Source organism: Sporothrix brasiliensis (assembly GCF_000820605.1).
Source record: "Sporothrix brasiliensis 5110 chromosome Unknown Cont14, whole genome shotgun sequence".
Classification (NCBI taxonomy): Eukaryota; Fungi; Ascomycota; class Sordariomycetes; order Ophiostomatales; family Ophiostomataceae; genus Sporothrix; species Sporothrix brasiliensis.
The window spans coordinates 1,019,242-1,041,658 of NW_024467133.1; the positions used below are offsets into that span (position 1 = coordinate 1,019,242).

Here is a 22,417-nt window from a genome sequence, read left to right on the forward strand (position 1 = left end):
CGCGGCGATGGAGAGGGGTTTAAGTATATTTTGGGGTTGGCCAGAGGAGGAAGAACGAAGGAGCCACAAACTATGGGCAAAAAGCACCGACAAGAACAGAAAACGGAGCCCAAGACCAATGAAAATATATATATATATATATGGCGAGAGGGGCAGAAGCAGCACATAAAGGCAAAAGGAGAAAATACCGAATAGCATCCCAGGTAATGACGTGGCCATGGGCACCAAGATAGGCGACTATCTGCTGCTTCTGTTCGGCACTGGGCGTAGAGCAGGTGTAGAGCGCCATTATCAGGTCGTCTTTGATGTTACCCTCCCACTTGGACATAATGATGGCTGAAAAGTGACGTTGTGTTTTGATGATGGTTTGGTGACTGTGGTGAGGATTGATGTGGAAGTGTTGGTATGTTGGTATTGGTTTGCGAGGATTGGGTAGTGTTGAGGAAAGGCAGAGTCAAGTGGTGACAAGTTGAAACGAAGGCAAGAAAACATAAACGCGATATACGAGGTAGGACAACGAGGCACGTTATATACTAATGTAACTGCTTTTGCAAAAAATCAGAGAGTGGAAAGGCAGCGTGTGCGAAATACCGAATGCTATTCCAGTTCACGTCGTATCCTCGGCCTTGCATATCGGCGACGATCTGGTTCTTCTGCTCATCCGTCATCGAAGGCGGGCAGGCCACTGCCACCACCGACATGAAGAGCGCAGACATCGCCTCTTCATCCCACTTGACAGGCATGATGGGTGATGGGTTGGTTGGAAGTGGGATCGAGGAGCGTTCGGAGGGGAAGCAGTTGAAGAGCTTGCAGTGAATGGAGAAGCGCTATGACAAGTGTATCAAAGCAGGAGAAGTAAAGAAGCAACAGGCCATGTGAGAGCCGAAGATTCAAAAGTGAGGCAGTATCGAGTAGCAGCAGTGACGTGGTAGGGAGTAAAGTAGCGCAGGCGAGAAGACAGATGCGCCATCGAACAGTTGGGCAAGATAAAGGAACGTAAAACTCAACGGTGGAACAGTGGGAGAAGCAAACGACGACAAAATCCGACCTTTGTAAATCGACCAGAACGCGCAAAATCAGCACAACTTATTATATAAACCTACCGCACACCTTCCCAAGTAAAGGTCGCGTTGCTGGCGGCCAGGGACGCCATGATAACCTCGCTTTGCTTGGCGGCAGAGCTGTCGGCGGCGATGAGGGCCTCGTTGAGCGCGACGCAGAGCTTCATGTGGCCGTCGTTGTCCCACTAGAACGTCAGCGATGGTGCAAGAAACATTGCTATTCTAGCTGTCTTTCCAGCCCCGAGATTACCGTCGACATACCTTGTTGGTAATCTCGGTCTTGTCAACCTCGCTAGACGACATGGTGACCTATGCTAGCTTGTAGCGTTTTCGTGATTAGGCAAGTGGACTGCTGGAAACACAGTTAGGTGGTGATTTGTCGTAGAAGATGAGCGTTTGTAGATGTGTGGGTGTAGATATGTCGGCGACGAGTCGTAGAAGAGTGGCGATGTTGCAGTTGTAAGCCGAAGACGTGGAGATATTGACTACACTCGTTACAACACCATTTCATAGGCTGCAGTGGAGTGTGGGGAAGAGTTCGCTCCTCTGTTCATAAGTACACGATCATGAAGATCTGATGGCGGTGTGGACGACGTGAAAGCAATGCACGAGTTGAGCTTAACACGAAAGGTGTGACAAAAAATAAATCACATAAATCATATAAATCATATCTTCATTCAGCACTCGCTAGCCAAACATGGACAAATAGAAAAGGATCCAATAAAGGCACAAAATAAAGAGGACATTGAAGTACGCCCATCCCTAACCTAGAAACAAACCCAACCAAAAAGTCCCAAAATGTCGTCTTCCCCCTAGATATACAAGTAAACCCAATTGTTATATCCCCTCGCAGAGTTGTCATTTAAAAATCATGTCTTTCAGTCGTAAGTGCAAGCGGAAATTTGTAAAGAAATTCGTGGAAAACAAAGTCTGTCGTAAGGCACTGTCGTCAGGCTCCTGTATCCGGTGCTGAAATTGGTTATCGTAAATTCGTCTCAAGCTCTAAAGGTCCCACCAGAGCAGGCCAGATGTTTCCATGGGTTCGGATGCATTCTATGCTTCGCCGTAATGGAAGCTGGATTGTTAGCAGGGGATAGAGCCTTTGTGGCAAGGACAGAGGTGGACTCACTCTGTTGGAAAAGCGGCACGGTTGTGTGCAGCCAGCGCGGTCAAAACCGCTTCGTCCTCGAGCGTCGAGTCATGAGCATCAGAGTCCAGCTTTTGTCGTTTTGCTTCGTGTTCGTCGTGTTCGTCGTCGGGTGGGCTATCGTCCTCATGTTCACCATCCGCGTCATGTTCGGCCGGTATGCCCGGTTCACCCATGACTGGTGTGCCCATGTCCGCCACGCCCAAGCCGACACTGGCACCGACGCTGGCGTTGATGCTGGCGCTTCCGGGCACACTAACGGGACCCATTCCAGGCACGTCTTCATCTTCGCCAGCAGCGTCTTCGAGCGAATGTAGTTCGAGTTCTGCATTGTTATGTTGTTGTTGCTGCTGCTGCTGCTGCTGTTGTTGCTCAGTAAATTGCCGGTGACGATGCTGGCTGAGAATCTGACGCTGCCGTTCCTGAAATTGCCTCTGTTCGCGCAGATGCTGTTGGATTTGTTGATTCCGCTGTTCTACCTGCTGCGGCAGGACGGGCCGTTGCTGTACGCCGTCTTGAAGCTGGCGAAGCTGTTGTTCATGCTGCTGGTGAAGCTGCTGCGTTTGGATATGTTGCTGCTGGAGGAGCTGCTGTTGAGCAAGCTTTTCTTGAGCGAGGAGCTCCGCAAAGTCCGTTTGTGCAGGTGCGTCGTCGACACCCGGGGTTCTTTGCTCGTTGTTTGGAAGCACGTCTTGTGGTAATGCTTGGTGGCTGTGATGTTGTTGCGGTACGTGTTGGTGAATATGTTGGTGTTGATGTTGCAGGTGCTGCTGTTGCTGCTGCTGTTGTTGCTGGTGGTGGTAGTGTTGTTGTTCTTGTTGTTGTTGTTGTTGTTGTTGGTGGTGTTGTGGAACCTGATGCCCATGTAGATGCTGTTCTAGCTGGTGTGAGTCGTGGTTGTGGTTGTGATGTAAAGGTGCGTCGGCAGTCGCAGCCCCAAGATTGTTGCCGACCACGCCACTCGCAGCCAGTCCAGCCACATTGTCTGCAGACGAGCCATTGCCTATTCCTCGCGGTGGGTGGACAGGAGCGTGGCCGTGTGTATGTGCCAAGAGAGGCTGCAGACCGCTCGCTGCGGCCGCAGCAAGGAGATCCGAGCTCAAGTCGGCTGCAGTGCCGTTCCCCGTAGACAACGGACCGGGTGTTGCAGCAGTAATCGGGGCATCAGGGTCGATCTCACCCTCGCCGTCAGGGTCGACCTTGCTGTCGTCGGCGTCCACGTCAGCTTTCACATCGGCCAACGCGGCGACCATGGACGCCGTGTTGTCGTCCACCCGGGAGCTTAGTCTCGTGTCGGCACAGGTGTCATCACCGTTGGCCTCATAGTCCTCGGCTGCCGAGGACAGCTTCCGTGGCCGCCGTCGACCAGGGCCACCCGGCCGGCGTGTGATGGGATTCAGCGCTGGATCAATCCTATTTGCGGATGCAGCCGCGGCACCGCTGGCACCACTACCCGGTATCGTGCCATTGGCCGGCTCGATCTTGTTTTGCGCACGCCGAAGGCCTTGAAAGTGTTGTCTGGAAGGGAAGGCATTAGTGCCATAGAAGGCATGTCGTATCTCATAAAAACCGCCAGCAACTGGAGCACATACCGGCAACCTTCATTGGAGAATCCGTAGCCGAGGGTGCGCATATGTTTCCCGATAATGGTCCATTCTGCGCCGCTAATGACGCCAATGTGTTTGACGGACAGAATGGTGAAGAAGAGGTCCTTGTCCGCTCGGTCGTTCCAGTTCTTGCTGTTCATCGTATGTAAGAAAGCAGGTCTCAGCCCGGCCAGGCGCGGCGGCAGAGGCGGAAGAGTGCGGTCGGCGCCTCTCTCATACGCTGGCTCTCATAGCAAAATGGACCTTGAGGGAGCCTCGATTTCCGACGTGAAGTGGAGCGAATGGAGTCCTAATAATAATACAGAATAGGGTGTGGATGAGTGTGCGGGTGAGAGTATCTTACAGTGGTCTCGACTCTTGCTGGTCAACAGGCTCGACGGCCTGGCGCGCTTGTGATTGCTACTACTCTCCACAGTTGTTTCAAGGTGGTGCTCCGCAGCGAGCCGCCGTTTTGTCGCTGTGTTGTGCAATGGTGTTTTGGGTGTGCAGAGAGATTTAGGATTGAGGCATGTCAAAGTGTTTACGATTTGGCGGCGGACACACCTATCCGCTAACGCGAGGCTGGGGCTGGTACAGTGAGGGGAAGGAACATGCGCAAGGGCACCACTGGCGGGAACACGAATAGGTAGCTCAGTTGTGTCGTTCCTCGTCCCCAAGATGCACGTGACGCTATCCGACAGCGCGTAAATAGGTTGTCGGCGAGTCCAACCAGTCTACGAACATGCAGCAAAGTCTACGGCGTAAATTCGTCGTATGTCCAACAGTCCTCCTTGGATCTGGAGGATGCTCTCTTTGCTCGTCGTCCTCGCTTCTCCGAGGACTTTATCTTCGCCCACTCTCCTCAGGCCACAAGGCAACATACTGACGCAAGGGAGACAATCCAGAAAAGTGGGACCCCAGCTGCTGCCTGAATTCTCGCCGTCTCCGTTGCTCTTGCCGCCCCTCTTTGTCGAATTTGTTAAAGTGGCTGTCTCCACTTTTTCGTCAGATCATGTGCTCAGGCGTCAATATCGTGTCCATTTTGGCGCCGGTGCCTCCTTCCCACCCCAAGTCTCGCACCCCGCCCCTGCCGGACGTGACGTGTCGCACATCTTTTGTCTCGACTTTCCCATTTTCCCTCTGTTTCTCGTTTTTCGCTCCCGGTCGACGGAGCATCGCAAATTCTGCTCTCAACACTAATGCGCATCCCCCTGCATTCCTTGGGTCTCACCCCCTTTCCTCCCCCCCATCCCATCCTGTTTCTGTTCGTTTCTGTTTGCAAGGCAGCCCATTGCAAATGACCGTCTCTTTCGCCGTAATTGTCCTCTCGTTTTACGAATTGCAGTTCGCCTCGTTTTCGCACCTCAAATGTTGCCATCCTTCGTCAGCCTTGCACGTTTCCCTTTCTCCTCTTATTTTCATCTCCAATCGAGCAGGCTGTCGCTGCTTGGCAACTTTCCTATTGTCCTTGCTTTTTTCTGACCTTCCAAGCGTGGAGCAGCCGGATCGGAGGGGCGGTCAAGATCACTCCGCTTAGCTGAACGCGGCCTGGTCTTGTGTCGTTCCTCTTGGCTCTTTTCACTTTTAGCTTTTCTCGTCTTTTACTCGTCTGTTGCGGACTTTTGCATTTTATTTCCTGGCACCAGTGACTCACCTTGTCGTCGTTCCAACAACCCTTGCCGTCCGCACGCCCCGTCGTAGGCCACGGCCTGGACTGCCTCTGTTTCAACATTTGTTCGTCATTTCGCCTTCCGCCGTTTAACTAATCCTTATCCTCTCTTCGACGGTGCGTTCACATTCAACACTCTCTCGCCCTCTTCTCAGCCGACTGTCACATTGGTTCCATTTTTCCGGTAACGCAACGCAGGCCACACCCTTCACCCCTGCCCTCTGCCCTGTGCTAAATGAAAACCGCTTTACGCGAACTGGTATTCCCTCGTCTTTGTACTTTTTATCTCCACCCACCCTCTTTCGCTCTCGAGCTGTAGCTTCTCTTTGCTCCCTATGTACTCCCAGTTCATTACTTTCACGTTCACGCCATGCCCTCGTGTATGTACATTGCGGTTCTCACCTGAAACCGTCCAGTAATTAACCAGGCAACCGCTCAGCCTTGATTGCCATCTTGGCCGCGCTTCACATATTGGAAGCACACGCCATGTAATTACATCGCATCTGCAGGGGCAGTATCCTTTTGTTCTGCCTCTCGTTGTCTCTTTTTTTGTGTGTGTTCTCGTGCTCGTCCGCCTCGTCATCTTGTCGCAATTCTACGTAAGCTGCGACGTATATAAGCCGCGTGCCCATCCAGAGTTCTCTTTTTCGATTCTTATCGGCGCTACTTTGCCTAACGTTTTGTATTTGAATATCTTTTTCTGTGTTTGTCTCTTCGACTCTCCTAGCACACAGCTAGCCATTTCCGCTACAAGCACACCCCTCTTGCCGCTCTTTGTCTCTCTTACACCGGCCAACCTTGTGACAACTGCTGCCCTGCCATCAGCATTTCTGTGTTTGTCAGTCTACATTCGCCCACTCTCATTTTTTTTCTTCTTCTTTTCATGTCTTTTACAGTCCACACCCTACATATTCTCCTTTCCAGGTAGCAAATGACGACGTTTCCAATTGTGTCCCTCTTCTTCCGAGCAAAGATCTTCGAAAAGTATTTATCGGGAGGGAAAAATAGCAAGAGAAAAGGTCCTGGGCAATCGTGAATATATGTAGACGCCCATCCCTCCGCCGTTCTTCGTAGTACCCTCCCCTGTGCACACCCCCATCCCCACCCAAGCCAACAATTTTACCTCAGCCGCATATATTCCTGGGACCTCGCCTCCCGCCCAAACACTTGATTCTTTCTTTTCTCTCTTTCTGGTTCACGTCTGCCGCATCTTCTCTCTTCTTTCCTTCCATCCCTCTAATTCTTCATTCGTGTTCTCTCTGTAGCCTTTCATCTCTCGTCCCCATCCTTCCTTTCGTCTCACCTCTTCACCGGCCCTATTCAAACTGTTGAAACAACACACCGGACATCAGGCCGAGATCGTACCGCGACCATCCCCTCTGTGCCCTCTCCTCTCGGCTCTCTTTTCTGTCTTTTCTCTGTTCTGCATTTCCTATTCTAATACGCACCCTTTCCGGCTGCCTTTTTTTTCTGTTTCCCACTTTCGTGACTTACAATTTTCCTATATAGACGTCGTCTTTCCTCGACAAGAACAAGGCCCTCGTTTGTCTTCCTTTGCTTCTTTACTTTCAAAACTCAGAAATCAAACTACCGCCGTCTTTCACAATGGGCTCCAGTAACAATGGCGCCAGCAGCGGCGAGAGCGGCAGCTCCGGGATAAATCCCGACAAGGCGATTGCTCGTCTGTTGTATGCAATGCTGAAGCAGAAGTCCTTGAAGGACGTAAGTGCTTCATATACACTGTCTTCTCGGTTACCCTATCTTCTCTTCATCTGATCTAACCTTCCTTCGCAGATTGACTGGAACCAAGTAGCAGCTGACCCTGCCCTCCTCGAACGCATTTCCAATGGCCACGCGGCTCGTATGCGGTACTCTCGCTTCCGCCAATCCGTCGATACCCAGGTTGCAAAGAAGGTGGCCGCAGCTGCGGCAGCGCCCAAGAATGAAGGCAACGGCTGCTTTGACGAAGACAAGGTTGTCCTCGTCCAGCAAACACTCCCGCGCAGTGCACCCAAGACCAAGTCCAAGGACTCCAAGGACTATAAGAGAACCGGCTCGGCGTCAGGCAGCACCAAAAGACCACGGGACGCGGAGAACGATGACATTAAGAATGTCATTATTAAGAAGAAAGAAGCAGTAACCAACCCGGATGAGAAGGAGAACAAGGACAACTTATGCCTAGACCCGGACTCTTTTTCGGATAACAACACTGGCCTCCTTCCAGACACTCCGGACAAGGATAAGAACAGCAAGGACAGCAAGCTTCTCCAAAAGCTAAAGCAGGACCCCGGATTCCTTGACACCAAGACCACGACGGAAAAGGCGGCGGACAACTTGCAGTTGTCCCAGACATCGTTTACGTCGTCTCTTCCCTCGCCTCCCACAGAGACTGTTCCGTCCATGGAATCCGTTGCCAATCAGGATCGTACGAAGAAATTGAGAAAAATGTACGCGTTCTCGCCGACGATGAGGCCCGGCACCCTTCACCAGATCCCCCTACCACGCGGTGCCATGTCCTCATCCTCTTCTCGCATCCTGTCCCTGCCAACGCTTTCCACGGCGACGGCTTCTGCCTCCTCGTCCGCAACCAGCCCTGTCAACCTCAGTGGTGTCTTGATGATGCGCCACCACTCCGCCGGATCCATGACGGACACAGGGCCGAATCACCACCGTCATCATCACCAGCAGCAAATGATGATCCGTCAGACGCGGATGATGACGCCAAGCAGCGACACAGATCTCCACCTTGGTGCGCACCACAACCACCGGCAGCACTTTGCCCACCACACGCAGATTCCCATAATGAGCGACCTGGCGTCCGTAGGTGGTCTTGATCCTACGTTTGACTTTGGCAACAACAACGGTGGTGGCAGCAGCGGCACGACTGGTCATCCCTCGCCCTGGATGGCTACTCCCTTCTCGTCGCCTGCTATGCCTACCTTTGACATGTCCCCGTACAGTACGGCCCTCGACGTCATAGGTGGCGGCGGCGGGACCAACGAAGACGGCAGCATTACCGGCGATACCCAGTCGATGCCCAGTCTCTTTCAGACGCAGTACGACAGCCAGCAGCAGCAGCAGGAGCAGGAAGCTCTGCAAGCGTCTCTCATGGCCCAGGCCTTCACCAAGAACAACGGCTGGGATGTGATGCTTACGCAGGCCAACAACTCCGACCAAAACCACAGTATCTAAGTCCTGCTGGTTTTGTTTTCTGTTGTTGTGTGTCTTTCTGTTTTGCTTCTCTTACGGAATTTATGTTCTTGTATTTATACTCCCTTTTTCGTTTTTCGTTTTGCTTTCTCTGGTTTTATATTATTTTCCTTTGTCAACACGTTCGGATGGAAAGTTACAAACAAGGCAACAAACACGATGGCAAAAAAAGCTGCGAAATGACGAAGCGCAATCTTTATGTTTTTTTTCTACCTTTCGGTTCGGTCTTTTTTATTGGCAATGTTGCGTGGGATTCCTGTTTCGGGTTGTTGTACGTTCAAGTTTTACGGCGTTCGGATGACTTTCTCTGCAGGTATTGTTGTTTTGCTGATTCTTCTACGTGCCTGTCAACATGTTGTCTGCGTTCCTTTTTTTTTGCAATGTTGATGTTCCAAACCGTTGTGCACCACTCGAAACGACGCGGTCTGTTTATTTGTTGCCAGAATTGAGCTGCTTTTACATTTTCCTCTCGATGACTTGTCACGCCAAGTCGGATGTAATATAGAAAGAAAAGAAGAAAAACACAAGAAAAATGAAAGGCCACATAATGCAAGGGGCCTTCATTTTCATATTCACTCGTTATTCTACATTCACCACAACAAACATGCAATCTCTACTCCTCATTCACACTCACTTGTCTCTTGTCTTGTGTACTATGTGTCAAATATGTTGTACAGTAAACTCCTCCAGTTTATAAGGTTAGGCTTCGCCTAACTTTGGTCTATTCTTTCGTCCCACCTAATAAACTAACCAACACGACTAGTCCAGGCTCAGACGAACTTGACTTTCGTCTCACATTTTATGGTCAAAATAAACAAGCTCAATTCTTCATTAAGTTACTTTTCACTTGATTTTGAATTTGCTCGGAAATTCATTGATAAACTCTTTTAAACTCCCAGGCTCATTACGTCTATGTCGTCTAATGACATGGCTGCGCCAGCCATTCTCCAGTTTTTTCAACTCGTCCTCAGATTGTGACCGTGAATATTCAATCACCTTTAAGTCTCACTGCCTTCATCCTTTCTCTCAGCTTTTCTTCACTTAACGTTGAGACACAAGCTGACGGTCGTTTATTTTCTGCACCCTTCAATATTTATTTTATCTATTTATCAATACATTCACTCTTTAGACTGTTGAAAATTCTTTCCCTTTTTTTAATTTATATAATATTATCATACAGAAATCCCTTCAAATTTCCATCCACTTCCTTTCAAGTCCTCCCCTTCTTTGTTCCCTCCCCGCATATCATTCTCTTACTTCTATCTCTTCTTTTACGACGGCCTTCTCTCTTCACTAGCATAACTCAGTTTATTGACAACTTAGCCTTTTTTTTTTCTCCCTCTGCCACGACATCTCTAACACCTCGCCTCCAACCATCTGTAAACACTGTCCATTGACAGCAGATGATCACCGGCTCTCCACAATGGAAGATACCGCGGGTCAAGATATTGCCACCGACACCGCCAGTGCCCCGGGCTTCCCCGATCCCAGCCCTCAGGAGGCCATGTTCTTCTTCAACATGATCAAGAACATGAACAACCAGCCTGACATAGATTGGGACGGCGTGGCCACTGACTCTGGATTCAAGAACGCCGCTGTGGCCAAGGTGAGATCTTCATTTTTTCCCGGTTCAAAAAAGGCATCCCTAACGCTTTTAGAAACGCTTCTACCAGATCAAGCAAAAGCTTGGTCTCGACTCGCGCACCAACACTGCCGTTGTCAAAACACCGCGCACTCCACGCACTCCACGTACACCAAACACACCACGCAAGCCGCGCAAGACCAAGCGCACCACCGCCGCTGTTGTTTCTGCTGCAAGCGATGTCGCTGATGCCGACAATGAGGACACGGAAGCGGCTCCTCTTACACCGCCCAAGAGTGCCAAGCGCCGCAAGGCCAACACGGGAAAGGCCGTCAATATGGAGCTCTCTGAAGCCAATGTCAAGAAGCTTCGTGATGTCAAGCTCGAGGCCAATCCTGAGGCCACTCCTGAGGCCACTCCCAAAGCAAGTCCCAAGGCCGCTGACAAGAAACAGGGCAGAACCCCCCTCCCTTTCCAGCGCGCGCAGCAGCGCACGCCTTCAGCCTCAGACAGTGGCAGTGAGGATAAGAACTTGGTGAACGCCGAGGACAAGGGTGTAGCTGACCATTGCGTTGATGATGTGATGCTTGACAGCATTACTGTGACTCCTCCTAGAGTCAATAGCAATGGAAACGAATTGATCAAAGACGAGAGCGAGATTTAATTAACTCTACGGAAACACCCACTGGGACTACGAGGTTGCAAGCAAAGCGACGGGAACGTTAAAAGGACTATATATGCGAATGAATGAATGAATTGAGGCCGAGGCTAGAAAGGCTTACCATAAAGGGAATGTGGTCTACAGGAAAATGAGTGCGAAGAATCATTCATACGGTGGACGGGCGATTTCAGAGCGAAAGAAAAGACATATCTGAAACTCAAACAGAGCTATCATTCATCTATCTATTTGGTGACTGTGAAAGGCAAAGAAAACACAACTTAGTGTCTGTATTGACAGTCAAATTAGTACACCCCAAACGCCATACCCTGCCTTCGCGTAATCTGAAGATCATGACTACCATAGAAAAATACAAAGACGATTCAAGGATGTTTCATCGCAACCTTTACCTCCGCGGCTTCTTTTCCGTTCCCGAAGACTCGTCGTCCTTGTCGCTGCCCTTTTTCTTCAGTGCCTGAGTCACGCGCAGACTCTGGCCTTGACCCGCAAAATATTGTGGCTTGCCGGCATTGGCTGCCTCCTCCTCCTTTTGCTCCTTGGTCTTCACCGGTCGGATGTGGTACCCAAAGAACAGCTTGTTCGCAGGCAACCGTAATGGCTGAGGGCCCATTCTCCGGCGCGTATTGCCAGAGCCTTCAGCCTTGTTGCTCGACACACCGGCTACGGGTGTCGACGGCTTCTTAGGTGTCGACGCTGACGAGGCGGTGGTTGCTGCTGTACCTTTTCCTTTCTTGGTGCCGATCCGATGACCCTCGCCTTCAAAGTTGGTGCCCACGTGCGCGGCCGAGCCCGGTGCGATGGCATCGTAGTTGATCGCCTGCGCCATGCTGCCCTGGCTGTGCAGCACACCGCCCGCCGGCAGTCCACCGCTGAGGCCGGTCCCTGCCACGCTGCGGGGCGTGCTGGTGCCGCTGTTCTTGGCCGCCGCCGCTAGGGCGCTCCGGTCCGGCTCGACGTAGCCCACGGGCGGTGCAAAGTCCACGGACACGTCCGTCTCGATCATGCTGACGCCCATCTTGTCCGTCTCGGGCTTGACTTCGAGGACCGCCACGTCGTACACGTCGCTGTTGTATTCAAAGCTGAAGATGTCGCCCTTGGTCAGCGTGGCAAAGTTGCGGAACGCGCGCTCCAGCACGGCCTTGGGATCGCTAATGTCGAGAAACGCGGGCGACTGCGGCTGCAGCTTGACCATGCGGGCCAGCTCGAGCGACGTCGTCTTGATCTGAATCATGTCACCAACGTCCAGCTGCAGCGTCTGCATCATCCACTGCGGGATGTAGGCCCGGCCCTCTTCGGCCACAAACTCGAGCACGCCACAGTGCGAGTGCTTGCCCTTTTCTGCGTTGACCATCTCCATCAACAGCGGCCACTGCACATGCAGCCGGGATACCTTGTCGAGAGCCGACGGCGGCAGCAGGATCTTGGAGCCGTAGTTGAGCTCGGGACGGTCGTTGCCTGGTGCCATGGCCATTGGGTAGCAGCGGTAGTATTCGTCGAAGCGCATCGTAGCGGCACCGCGGCCGCCACGCCGGGGGTCGAAGCCATAGCCAGTGTTATACTAGACGGAGAAAGAAAGTAGAGTCAGACCAGATTCGCGAGTCTAAGAGAGCAGCTGGAGGTACGTTTGATGCGCGCCTCACCATTTTATATTGCTATTCTTCGAGAGTCGCTGTAAAAGGCGTCGGGTGTAGATCTCTTTTCGTGGTCGAGAAGGCAGACTGCATGTACTGATAGCGATGCACAAAGAAAGAGAGGTCGGAAGTCGGTTGGGTGGTGGAAAGTGAAGCGTCGTCGTTCACCATGTGGCAAGTTATGTATGTCGGAGACATTGGTACGTGCATTGTTACCTCTGTTGGCTGAGGCAGCCAGCAATGACGATTTGCGGACCCACCTACTTGGTCGGGGAAGTTGGGAGCTTCAGACAACAACAAAACGAGGGGCAAAGCTGTCGCTAGTCTGCCCACTTACAGCGGGATAGGTGCTAAAACGGCGGCTGGACATCGCTGTAGAGTCATGTGACGCAGCCGATCTAGGCTTTACTAGGTCATGCTTGGTGTATGCTATACTGTCAAGGCTTCTGCAAAGCTCCACAGCCTTGCGAACACCACACCATCTTGCAATCATACTTTGGACAGCTCACATCTTTCGAATTGAGTTCGATATTTCATATGCACACATCCCTCAAGACATCCACACAATGTCCTCCAGATATGCCGCTGCGCGGCCAAAACGCGCCGGCGAGTCCTTTGCGCGACAACATCACGGAGGCGGAGGCGGAGGAGGAGATGGAAACGGGAGCGATGATGAGGGTGCCATTGATCACGATCCAGGCAAGAAGGTTACTTTCGATGTGCGTAACCCATCGGCGCTAGCCCCAGAAGCGCGTGAAGACGACGAGGTGCTGGAGGCAGATGTGATTGGCGTGAACGCAGGCGCAACAAAGCGCGGCGCGGTCAACATTGACGGTTACGACTCAGACTCGGACAATGAGACGTTCAACGCACGTGCGGCACAGCGGAAACGGCCAGCAAAGGGATCCGATGCCGGCGTGGGATTTAGCGTGTCAGGGAATCCAGAAGTAGAGGTTAACTTGTTTGACGAGCTGGACAACTACGACAAGCGGCTCAAGGGCGAGCCAGTGGGAGATGAGAAGAACGGTGGCAAGGGCGGCTTTGACAATGCCGACGATGACGACGACGACGACATGTTTGGTGGCGGCGACGATGACGAAGATGAAGAGACCAGAATAAAAAAAGCGAGCAAAAACGGAGATGGCGATACCGATGAGACAGGCAAGAAAAAGTGGAAGGAAGTGCGGTTCTTGCGAAATATCGAGGGCCAGGAAGAAGACAGCAAAAGCGGCGGCCACGTTCGCCTTGACGAGGAGTCAAGCAGTGACGAGGAGGATGCCGAGCTCGCCATCCAGGAGGAGGGCGTGGACGAAGAAGTCGGTCCGGGCGGTCTCAAGAAGCACGCGCCTCGCATCGACGCCTTCAACATGCGCCAAGAACAAGAAGAAGGTGCCTTTGACGAGACCGGCAACTACATCCGCAAAGCCGCCGACGCGGACGACCTGCACGACAGGTGGCTTGAGGGTGTGAGCAAGAAGGAGATGAAGCGTGCCGCGGCTGCACACGAAAAGCGGGAGGCCGAACTCCGGCAGGTCCGCCGGGAAGAGGACGATATCATAACAGCGGATGTGTTTGGGGCGCTGATTACACGCCTGGAGCCTGGCGAAACGCCCCTCGCAGCACTCGCGCGGCTGGGCAAGAACACGAATCAGTCCAAGAAGCCAAAAACCAAGCGCATCCCAGCGTGGCGACTCAAGCAGATGGAGAAGAAGAAGCAGGCCCAGAGCGGCGACGATGGCGACGATGCAGACCAGATGGACGTCGACAAGACGAATGCGTCTGGAGAACCCAAGGCGGCTGATGACCCAGAGCAGGCGCGGCTGAAGAAGGAGATTGGCATCATTACGGAAGCTGCCGACCGTCTACTAAACCGCGACTATGCCGAGATCTACGACATGGTCCGGGAGAAGCTCATCAAAGAATATCGCGTCGAGACTGGCGAAACGTGGGTTGACCCAGAAAAGCCGGTAGACAGTGGCGTTCCAAAAGACGTTGACGCTGCCAAGCTGTGGGAATATCGGTGGATTGATGGCCGAGACGGTGGAGCAAAGCAAGGGCCCTATGATGCACCGACCATGAAGGCATGGCAGGATGCTGGCTATTTCGAAGGCGTTGAGTTCCGACCAGCAGGGAGCGGCGGTGCTTGGCGCAAGGACGTCTCTTTTGCATGACCGGCAACACCTTGGGCTCAAAATATGATAATATAAAATCCAACGCATGTGGATGGGGTTTTTGGTTAAAGAGAGGATAGGTTAATAATAAAACCACGATTAATTTATGTCAAAGGTATGATGGTAAATATATTTACCAGGGAAATCGGGTTTAGTAATACAATGTATTTTAATTATAATCTACCATCCCACTCCGTGACGCCTTGTTTTCCGTCTCCCGAGGCAGCTAAAAAAGTTGTAAACAGCAAAGAGCATAAAAGACAAAGGTAGCTAGTCGGTAAGCTTATAAAAGACCAAGTAGACTGTGTAAGGCAAAAAGAAACACAAAAAACAATAAAACAGATCGTTGTCACCTCTAGACGGTATATGCCCATTATCCACCTTAGCTCATGTCCATCTTCTCGCCGTGGCCGTTCGCCGTCAGCGAAAAGTCGACTGCGCCGTCGTTGCCAATCAGCCGCTTCTCCGACTCGGACACAAACTTGATGCTGCGCACCGGGTCGTAGAACAGCTTGAAGCTCCGCTGGACGTCCTCAACCGACACTTGCTTCGCGCGACGCTTCGCGCTCACTAGCTGCGACGTCGTGATCAGGTTGCTGGCATAGCGCAGGCCCGTCTCCTGGCCAATCTTGGTCAGCAGCGCCAGCGCGTCAGGCGTCAGCTCAACCTCCTCTTCCTGTGCCCGAATGCCCAAGATCTTGTTGATCTCCTCGGGTCCGTATGGCTGCGTCGAGATGATAGACACGCGGTCCAAAAAGTCCAGCGGCAGACCGTGCGGGCTCTTGTAGTCCGTGCCCCGGATGCGCGACTGGCCGCGGTTGCTTGCCATAATGACAATGGGCGCCAGGTTCACCTCCAGCGCACGGTTGATATACGAGAAGCACTCAATATCCAGCATGTGCACCTCATCGATGAACAGCACGCCGGGCACAATCTCCGCCTTGCCCTCCTCCTTCCACTCGGCCACCTTTGTGTTGATCTGGTCGCGGATCTCGCTGCGGATCTCGCCGGTGTCGCCCGCAAACAGCGCCAAGAAACCCTGTGTCCGCGAGTTGATCACGTCAATTTCGTGCAGCGAAACGGTGTGCACGACCTCTTTACGCTTCTGCAGCTCACCCTCGGGGCACTGCACGAACTTGGTGTCGACACCCATGGCGTCGTAGTCCCGCGACCGCGCATACGAGCGGCCCAGCTTGGTGATCTTGCCTGACGACTTGTCGATGGAGATAATGTCGCCAGCCATGACACGCTCCTTGGTCATCGCGTCAATCATCTTGCTACCCATATCGTAGATGGCCTCCATGTCGGTGGTCTTGATCGTCAGCTTGCCCTGTTTGGCACTGCCCGTGACGCTGCGGTCGATCTGGATCTCAACCACCTCGCCTTCCATGATCTCGCTCTCCTCCTTGATGCGCACGCCGATTGATTTGCGGAATGCCTGTGTAAGGGCTTCGGTCTTGCTCATCTCCAGCGAGAAGATTTCGGACGAAGCAAGGGACGTAAACGGCACGTCGGGGCCGAGGGACTGCGCCATTCCTGTTGCAATAGCTGTTTTTCCGGTGCTGTTGTCGAGAAAGAACATATCACGTCAGTCAACGCCAACCTTTGCACAGCCTAGGTCAACCACCAACCCATTGGTACACTTACCTAGGTGGTCCGGCAATGAGAACGGCGCGGCCGGCAATCTTGCCCTGCTTGATCATCTCCAGAATCACGGCAGCCGCCTTGCGAGCCTTCTCCTGGCCAACGAGGCCCTGAGACAACTGCCGCGGCTCGAGTGTATCAGCATCGACGCCAAGCCCACGGATGTGGGAATGGGCAGCAATGAGGTTCAGGCCCCGAAGGTCCTTGCTGTCGGAGGAGGTGATCACAGTCTATACCAGAGAGGGAGAAGACACACGTTAGCCACGCTCGCCACGACGAAGCATTGGTCAGGATTCGAAGAAACATACAGCAGCCATCTTTGCAGAAAAGAGAAACAGGTCAGTCCCGTGCGTCCACTCCTGTTGGTTGTCAATTGTCGTTAAGCGAGAGTGATGGCCGTGCTATTGTGGTGATAAGTTGGCTGCGCGTGCTGTCAAATAGGTCTAAAATTTTTGGGAAAGAGGGCCGCAAGTGTAGAGGGTGGTATTACAGGCGCGTTTCGGCGGCTGGTTGAGTGCTGAGCTCAAGGGGTTGTAAGAATGTATCTAGTACAATTCCCAAAGCTAGTTTGGCTTACGTTTGTGTGGATATGAGGTGTCCAAGGTACTTATCTCCTAATCTTATCAACTGCCACCGTGACTGAAAGTCTTTGACAGTGTGGTAAGCCTAGCCTATTGCAGTGGGATTTGTTGCAAAACGGAGTAGGCGCGACCCCAGGGAAGTGCTTCACCACTTGCCTTTCCAAAGTAATATTTACATGGGCGCTCCTTCCTCATCCGATGGCATGAAGTCAACAAATGTCATGTCGTGTTTCCGTATTTGCAATATCTCAAAAATCAAAACACGCGCATATAGCAGCCCAAAAAACAACCAGAGAACGAAACGAAATTCCACAGGCGCAGCCCCTGCAGTTCAGCTGAGAAGCGGGAGCACACCACCAACACGAAAGTAGTATTACACCTCTGCAACCAAAATCTCCTCGTCCCCTTTTTTGTGCTTCCAGTAACTCTTAAACTCGACGACAGAACGAAACCTTCAGTCCAACATCTATCTACAACATAATCAGGTACCCTTATCGACCGTACCCACAACCCCTCGTGCTTCCTAATCGTTGGAATCCGCGCGTTCGCATAGACGTGTAACGCACGCGCTCCACCCACGCCACTTCTGCACACAGTAGTTTAGCCGTCCCAACATCGACATCTTCTGAACAGCCGACGTACCGCAGGGCGATCGTCGACGAATACAAGAGAGAAAGCACAGCCACTTCCCACGCCACAGACTGTCACAGTCTCGATGACAGCCTGTCATGGTGCATGAGCATCGGTACCAATCCGCTGATACATGGCGGCGAGACTCGGACGATTACGATTCCCGTAGGAGCCAAACGTCTCGCTACTCGCGGGACGGCAACCGAGACAGAGAATACGACAGGAATCGAGACCGAGACCATGAAAGGGACCGCGGCAGAGAGAGAGATCGCGGCTGGGGGCGGGATATTGACCGGGACCGGAGTCGGGATCGATCTTCTGGCGCTTCAAATATTGCCATTTTAAGTCCGACTGGGCAAGAACGGGACCGGAGGCCAATGGAGACGGCAACAAAGGGCGCACTCGATGACGCTCCACAGAAGAAGCCATTTGAGGGACGGCCAGGTTCGTATCTTGCGTGTCTGGACTTTGCATGCTCCGACGGGATGCAACTTTCTCTGCTCTCACACCCTCCAGTTGTACAGATGACTGACACTTTTTCTCGTGCAACAGTACCCAAAGGTCCAAAGGCCGAGCTGAGGCATGCCGTCCGATCTACCTCGTCACACTCCGAACCCAGAACTCCGACAAGTCTCAACGACACGAGGCCTCTGGTCACAAACAGCCACCCCAAGCCAATCGAAACCAAGACTAGGGATTTTTTGGCCCACATGCTGTTGTCCATCCTCAGGAAGGCTAGAGATTTGGGGGAGCATGAGCATGCTAAGAAGTCTCTCGACGTACTGGACAAAAGGAGAGAAGAGCAAATGCGAGCGCTTTCCAAAAACTCCGACTTTCCGTCCTTGCCTGAGCTCCACAGGCCAAAATCAGACGCTGAGATTAGACGGCGAGAGGTTGCCGAGCAGAAGGTTGCCAAGAGCATGGGAGATCTTTCCTCGGCAGTCAAAAACTTTTTGCCACATTTCTTTGCGTGGAAGCAGCCAGTTGCTACCTTGGAAGGAGATGTGAAAAGCCTTAACACAAGGCAGGAGGTCTTGGAGTCAAAACTTCAAGGCCGGTCTCTGGAAACCTTGGAGGAAGAGAATACGACGCTACGAGATCAAGTCAGAGTTTTGGCTGGACTCGTAGAATCTCTAACCACAAGAGTGGACACTATGAGCTCGACGATAGACGCCGCAAGTGGTACAAGCACAAAACTTGTACCGCAGGTCGATAAAATTACCGCGGAGTCGCAAACTCACGCATCTATGATCGGAAGCATACAGGCAATTGTGGCCGACCACAGTGCAAATATTACAAAGATCGATTCTGTTGATCTAAGGCCAATAAACGACTTCATGACAATGGAGAAGCCGCAGCTGATGAAGAAGCTGGACAAGCAGGAAATCGCTCTTGGAAAATTGAGGACTGAGATGCTTGCAATTGAGTCTGGCTTAAAATCACCCCCGCCAGCAGACGGACAGTCGCAAGGACAGCATGATAAGGTGCATGGAACAGGTTCTAAAACTGCACCTGTTCCCGCCCCTGCTGCCTCGAATGCTGGAACACCGCCCACTACAACACCGATAGCGTTTCCTGGGGACGACTTTACGAGCTTGCGGATAGAAATCAGTAGGCTTAATGAGCGAATTGGTCCACTGGAGAAGATACCGGAGACGGTCGAAAATATGCATTCGCGGCAGGCGAAGGCGGTTGCATTAAACAACATCGAGAGAAACAAACTTCGCGACGAACTGCGGAAAGAAGTGCGTACGGGATGGGACAACTTGGCCGTGACATTTGGTGATCTCATCGACAAGGAGACCAAGGAACGATCTATGGATAGCGAACGTCTGAAGGAGCTCGAAAGGACTGTGCGGGATCTCAAAGAGCTGCCTGGCTCTACCACCAGCAACGCCCGAATAGCGTCTACGACAACCAACACCGATGTGGATATGGCAGAAACAACGCTGGAACCATTTCTCTCTCCGGTGCCAGAGCCCGTTAGCACCGTAGGCCCTGCTGAGCCTATCGAGCCTATGGAGCAACTTACGGCTATACCGCCGGCCGTCACGCGAGTACCGAACACAGGACCGGCAACGAAATCGTCACAACCTGGTAGCAACCCCGATGTACGAGACCTCGAAAAAGAAATACGGCTTCTTCAGCAGAGAATGCAGTATTCAGAGGATGATGTACGGGCGGTGCGGGTCGAGTTTGACGGGCAATGTGCCACTCTGAGGATGATGGTTTCGACACTGGACTCGCAGTTCAACAACCTGACAACCAAGGACTTATTCCACTCTATCATCGGCCACTTGGAGAAAATGTACCCAAATGCACGGCAACTGCAGGAAGACGTGAAGAGAATTGGGCTCGATGTCAATCTAATAAAGCAAAACAACCGAATCACCGGCGAGGCTATCCAAAAACTGGAAGATATCATAGCTGCGCCGGTAGGCCAGAAGCGGCCTTTAGCAGGACGTACGGACAACGGAGGTCTTGTGGGTGAATCCTCGTCGATGATAAAGCGGCAAAAGACCAGCGAGACTACATCCAACGGCAATGCTTCCACGAACAGCCCGACGAACCGCCCTGTGAACGGTGCTGCCGTGGCCTCGGCGTCCGCCAGTTCGTAGCCTGCGAGGCTCAGACTATTACTGGCAGCCCTTATTTTGGCAGCCAACCTACACTTAGTATTTTATGACCTCGGAGGTTGCATCATTTTGTTACAAGGGCCATGTTGCCTTTCATTATCCATTAGGTGCGATAATATTTGGTCATTGGGACTTGACGGATAATACCTGGTATATCTGCAACTGTCAAAGCGTGGCTATGCTCGACGGAGAGTTAAAATACCCAACGAAGACAATCAGATCAAATTCGGAATCTACAATGGCGATAGCACAGACTGTGCCCATTATGGTTGTTATCTTGATGTGTGTTGCCGCGGATTTGTAGTGTCTTTAGATGTACCGTTTTCGGTCTCCACAAACGTTGTGCCTGACCATTGTTGACTTCACCCTCGAGCGCTTTGTTCTTTTTAAGCAACGCAATTGGTTGTTCCCTCAATAAATTGAGGGCTCCCCAAAACGGAAGGCATGGTGGCGTCCTCCTCACCTCTGCCCTTTCGACGGATTGCCAGTGATTGGCCTGTCGTCGATTTGCGCATTTGTTGGTGCTGCTTCTATTAGGCTTCATTCAGAACAAATAGAATATGGAGTAGAAATGCGTCGAAGAAAGCTGACCTCTGGCACTGAACCTCTTCTTGCGCCATAATGCAGTGTCTCTGTTAGCGCTATCTTACGATGCACTGTCCCTTCGCGCTTTCCCAGAACAACGCCTTCCTTCGGCAGCTAAGAACAAGCACAGATCAACGACAACGCAAAGTGCCGATCGTTTGCGCCTTCCGTTTCCCCAACCGCAGCTTCCTTCTGTGACGTTCTCCTGCTTTGCTCTTTCCTCGTTCTAAGATCCTGTTGTTTCAATTTCTTCCATCTCAACTTCTGTCTTCTGTCCTCTTCACATTCTTCTTCTTCTCCTGTTAACTTTTAGCACTCATTTGCACATTGGGCCCATACTCAGTTCTGTCCCCGCACGGCAGTATTCCTGCGCTCGGGGATTTACGACCGTTCAATCTTGGGCCTTTCATTGGGCCTCTTGGCTCTGCTGTGTTTCCACGTTTTGCTCCTTCGCGCGCACCAAAACTTGCGACACCACCAACAATAACAAGGGGACACGACCAGATAACCGCGGTCCACTTTTCTCTAAACCGCCAACAACAAGCGGGACCTTGCCCAGCACGGCAGTAGTTTGTCCTCGCCAGTGGTCTTGCGTTTACCCACACCCCTAAACCGCCAATCCAATTCTGGCCATCCCTCTCTCCATACCTCTCGCTCGCTCACCCGTCGCAAATCCACACTTCAGTCCTCTCTCTCCGCCATATAACATACGAATACTACCACCACCACCAACACCACCGACACCACCACCACTCGTGTCGGCTGTCGTCCCACCTTGTCGCCAATTCCTTCACGCCCGACGGTACTCTCTCTTTCGACGACGTACCGCAGTAGAGGGCATGCTCGATCTTTCTCACTCTCATCGCCGATAGCCGCGGCCCAGACACACGTCGCGCGCTTGGCGATTCGTTTCCCGCCGCTTTTCCCAGCCTTGTCGCTCTTGTCCTCTTGTCATCCTGTGCTAGCAACTGTCCCAAGTTAGCTTTTGGTTTCCGAACGACGACGCCCTGTCAACGAGCGAACGAACGGCCCAGTCGCGTCGCGCATACCAACCTAGCCTGTCACTTTTCCCGTCGCGAAGTGCCTCGACACTACCACCTCGAGTCCGCCCACGCCGGTACGTACCGAGTCGTCGTCTCGCGTGTCCCAAAGGCCGATCCCACGGCTACGATTGGACTTCCTGCCAGAAAACTGTTAGTAGAGACCCGCCGGTGGAGAGAGCTTGTCACCCGCCTTGCCTTTCACGTTTGCTATGCAGTGCTGTGACGTAGGCGGCGCATCAAAACTAGTCGACGTAACCCGATCGCCTTTTTCATCAGTCATTCTAACGTTGTCTTCTGGCCAGTCTCCTGTGCGACTTTTTGTCGATCACAGAAAGACCGATCTTTGCGAGCGTCCGGACTCGAAGCACTGCCGTTTTATCTGGGTCGTTTGCGGTGCGCACTCAGCTAGCAACCTCGGCGGTCTCGTCAAGCGACTGGCCTTGACCAGTGTCCCATGCAGAGGCGCGTATGATAGCAACGACTACCACCCAAGCGGCGCCTCACGAACGATGATCGCCCACATTCTTTGATGTTCACGAATCCCATATCAAACTCCCATCGC

At 52.4% G+C, this 22,417-nt stretch overlaps 7 protein-coding genes across 7 annotated transcripts; 4 read left to right on the top strand and 3 right to left on the bottom strand.

The window, feature by feature from the left end:
• Nucleotides 1-2,186: 2,186 nt before the first annotated feature.
• SPBR_03678 (uncharacterized protein) lies at nt 2,187-3,955 on the bottom strand (the record flags this gene model as incomplete). The annotated part of the gene is made up of 4 exons (XM_040761968.1): nt 2,187-2,607; nt 2,688-3,085; nt 3,162-3,726; nt 3,801-3,955. 4 exons carry the CDS (start codon nt 3,953-3,955, stop codon nt 2,187-2,189), a joined length of 1,539 nt encoding a protein of 512 aa, XP_040622983.1.
• Nucleotides 3,956-7,068: 3,113 nt separating this feature from the next.
• SPBR_03705 (uncharacterized protein) lies at nt 7,069-8,655 on the top strand (the record flags this gene model as incomplete). Its single annotated transcript, XM_040761995.1, has 2 exons — nt 7,069-7,185; nt 7,258-8,655. The coding sequence occupies 2 exons, from the start codon at nt 7,069-7,071 to the stop codon at nt 8,653-8,655; spliced, it is 1,515 nt and encodes a 504-aa protein (XP_040622984.1).
• A 1,441-nt stretch (nt 8,656-10,096) lies between these two features.
• Nucleotides 10,097-10,919, top strand: SPBR_03832 (uncharacterized protein; the record flags this gene model as incomplete). The annotated part of the gene is made up of 2 exons (XM_040762122.1): nt 10,097-10,279; nt 10,332-10,919. 2 exons carry the CDS (start codon nt 10,097-10,099, stop codon nt 10,917-10,919), a joined length of 771 nt encoding a protein of 256 aa, XP_040622985.1.
• Nucleotides 10,920-11,319: 400 nt separating this feature from the next.
• SPBR_03697 (ubiquitin fusion degradation protein 1) lies at nt 11,320-12,935 on the bottom strand (the record flags this gene model as incomplete). Its single annotated transcript, XM_040761987.1, has 2 exons — nt 11,320-12,492; nt 12,903-12,935. 2 exons carry the CDS (start codon nt 12,933-12,935, stop codon nt 11,320-11,322), a joined length of 1,206 nt encoding a protein of 401 aa, XP_040622986.1.
• A 196-nt stretch (nt 12,936-13,131) lies between these two features.
• On the top strand, nt 13,132-14,736 carry SPBR_03699 (CD2 antigen cytoplasmic tail-binding protein 2; the record flags this gene model as incomplete). Its single annotated transcript, XM_040761989.1, has 1 exon — nt 13,132-14,736. One exon carries the CDS (start codon nt 13,132-13,134, stop codon nt 14,734-14,736), a length of 1,605 nt encoding a protein of 534 aa, XP_040622987.1.
• Nucleotides 14,737-15,118: 382 nt separating this feature from the next.
• On the bottom strand, nt 15,119-16,697 carry SPBR_03707 (RuvB-like protein 2; the record flags this gene model as incomplete). Its single annotated transcript, XM_040761997.1, has 3 exons — nt 15,119-16,298; nt 16,384-16,610; nt 16,689-16,697. 3 exons carry the CDS (start codon nt 16,695-16,697, stop codon nt 15,119-15,121), a joined length of 1,416 nt encoding a protein of 471 aa, XP_040622988.1.
• Nucleotides 16,698-18,934: 2,237 nt separating this feature from the next.
• SPBR_03760 (uncharacterized protein) lies at nt 18,935-20,209 on the top strand (the record flags this gene model as incomplete). Its single annotated transcript, XM_040762050.1, has 1 exon — nt 18,935-20,209. One exon carries the CDS (start codon nt 18,935-18,937, stop codon nt 20,207-20,209), a length of 1,275 nt encoding a protein of 424 aa, XP_040622989.1.
• Nucleotides 20,210-22,417: the final 2,208 nt, after the last annotated feature.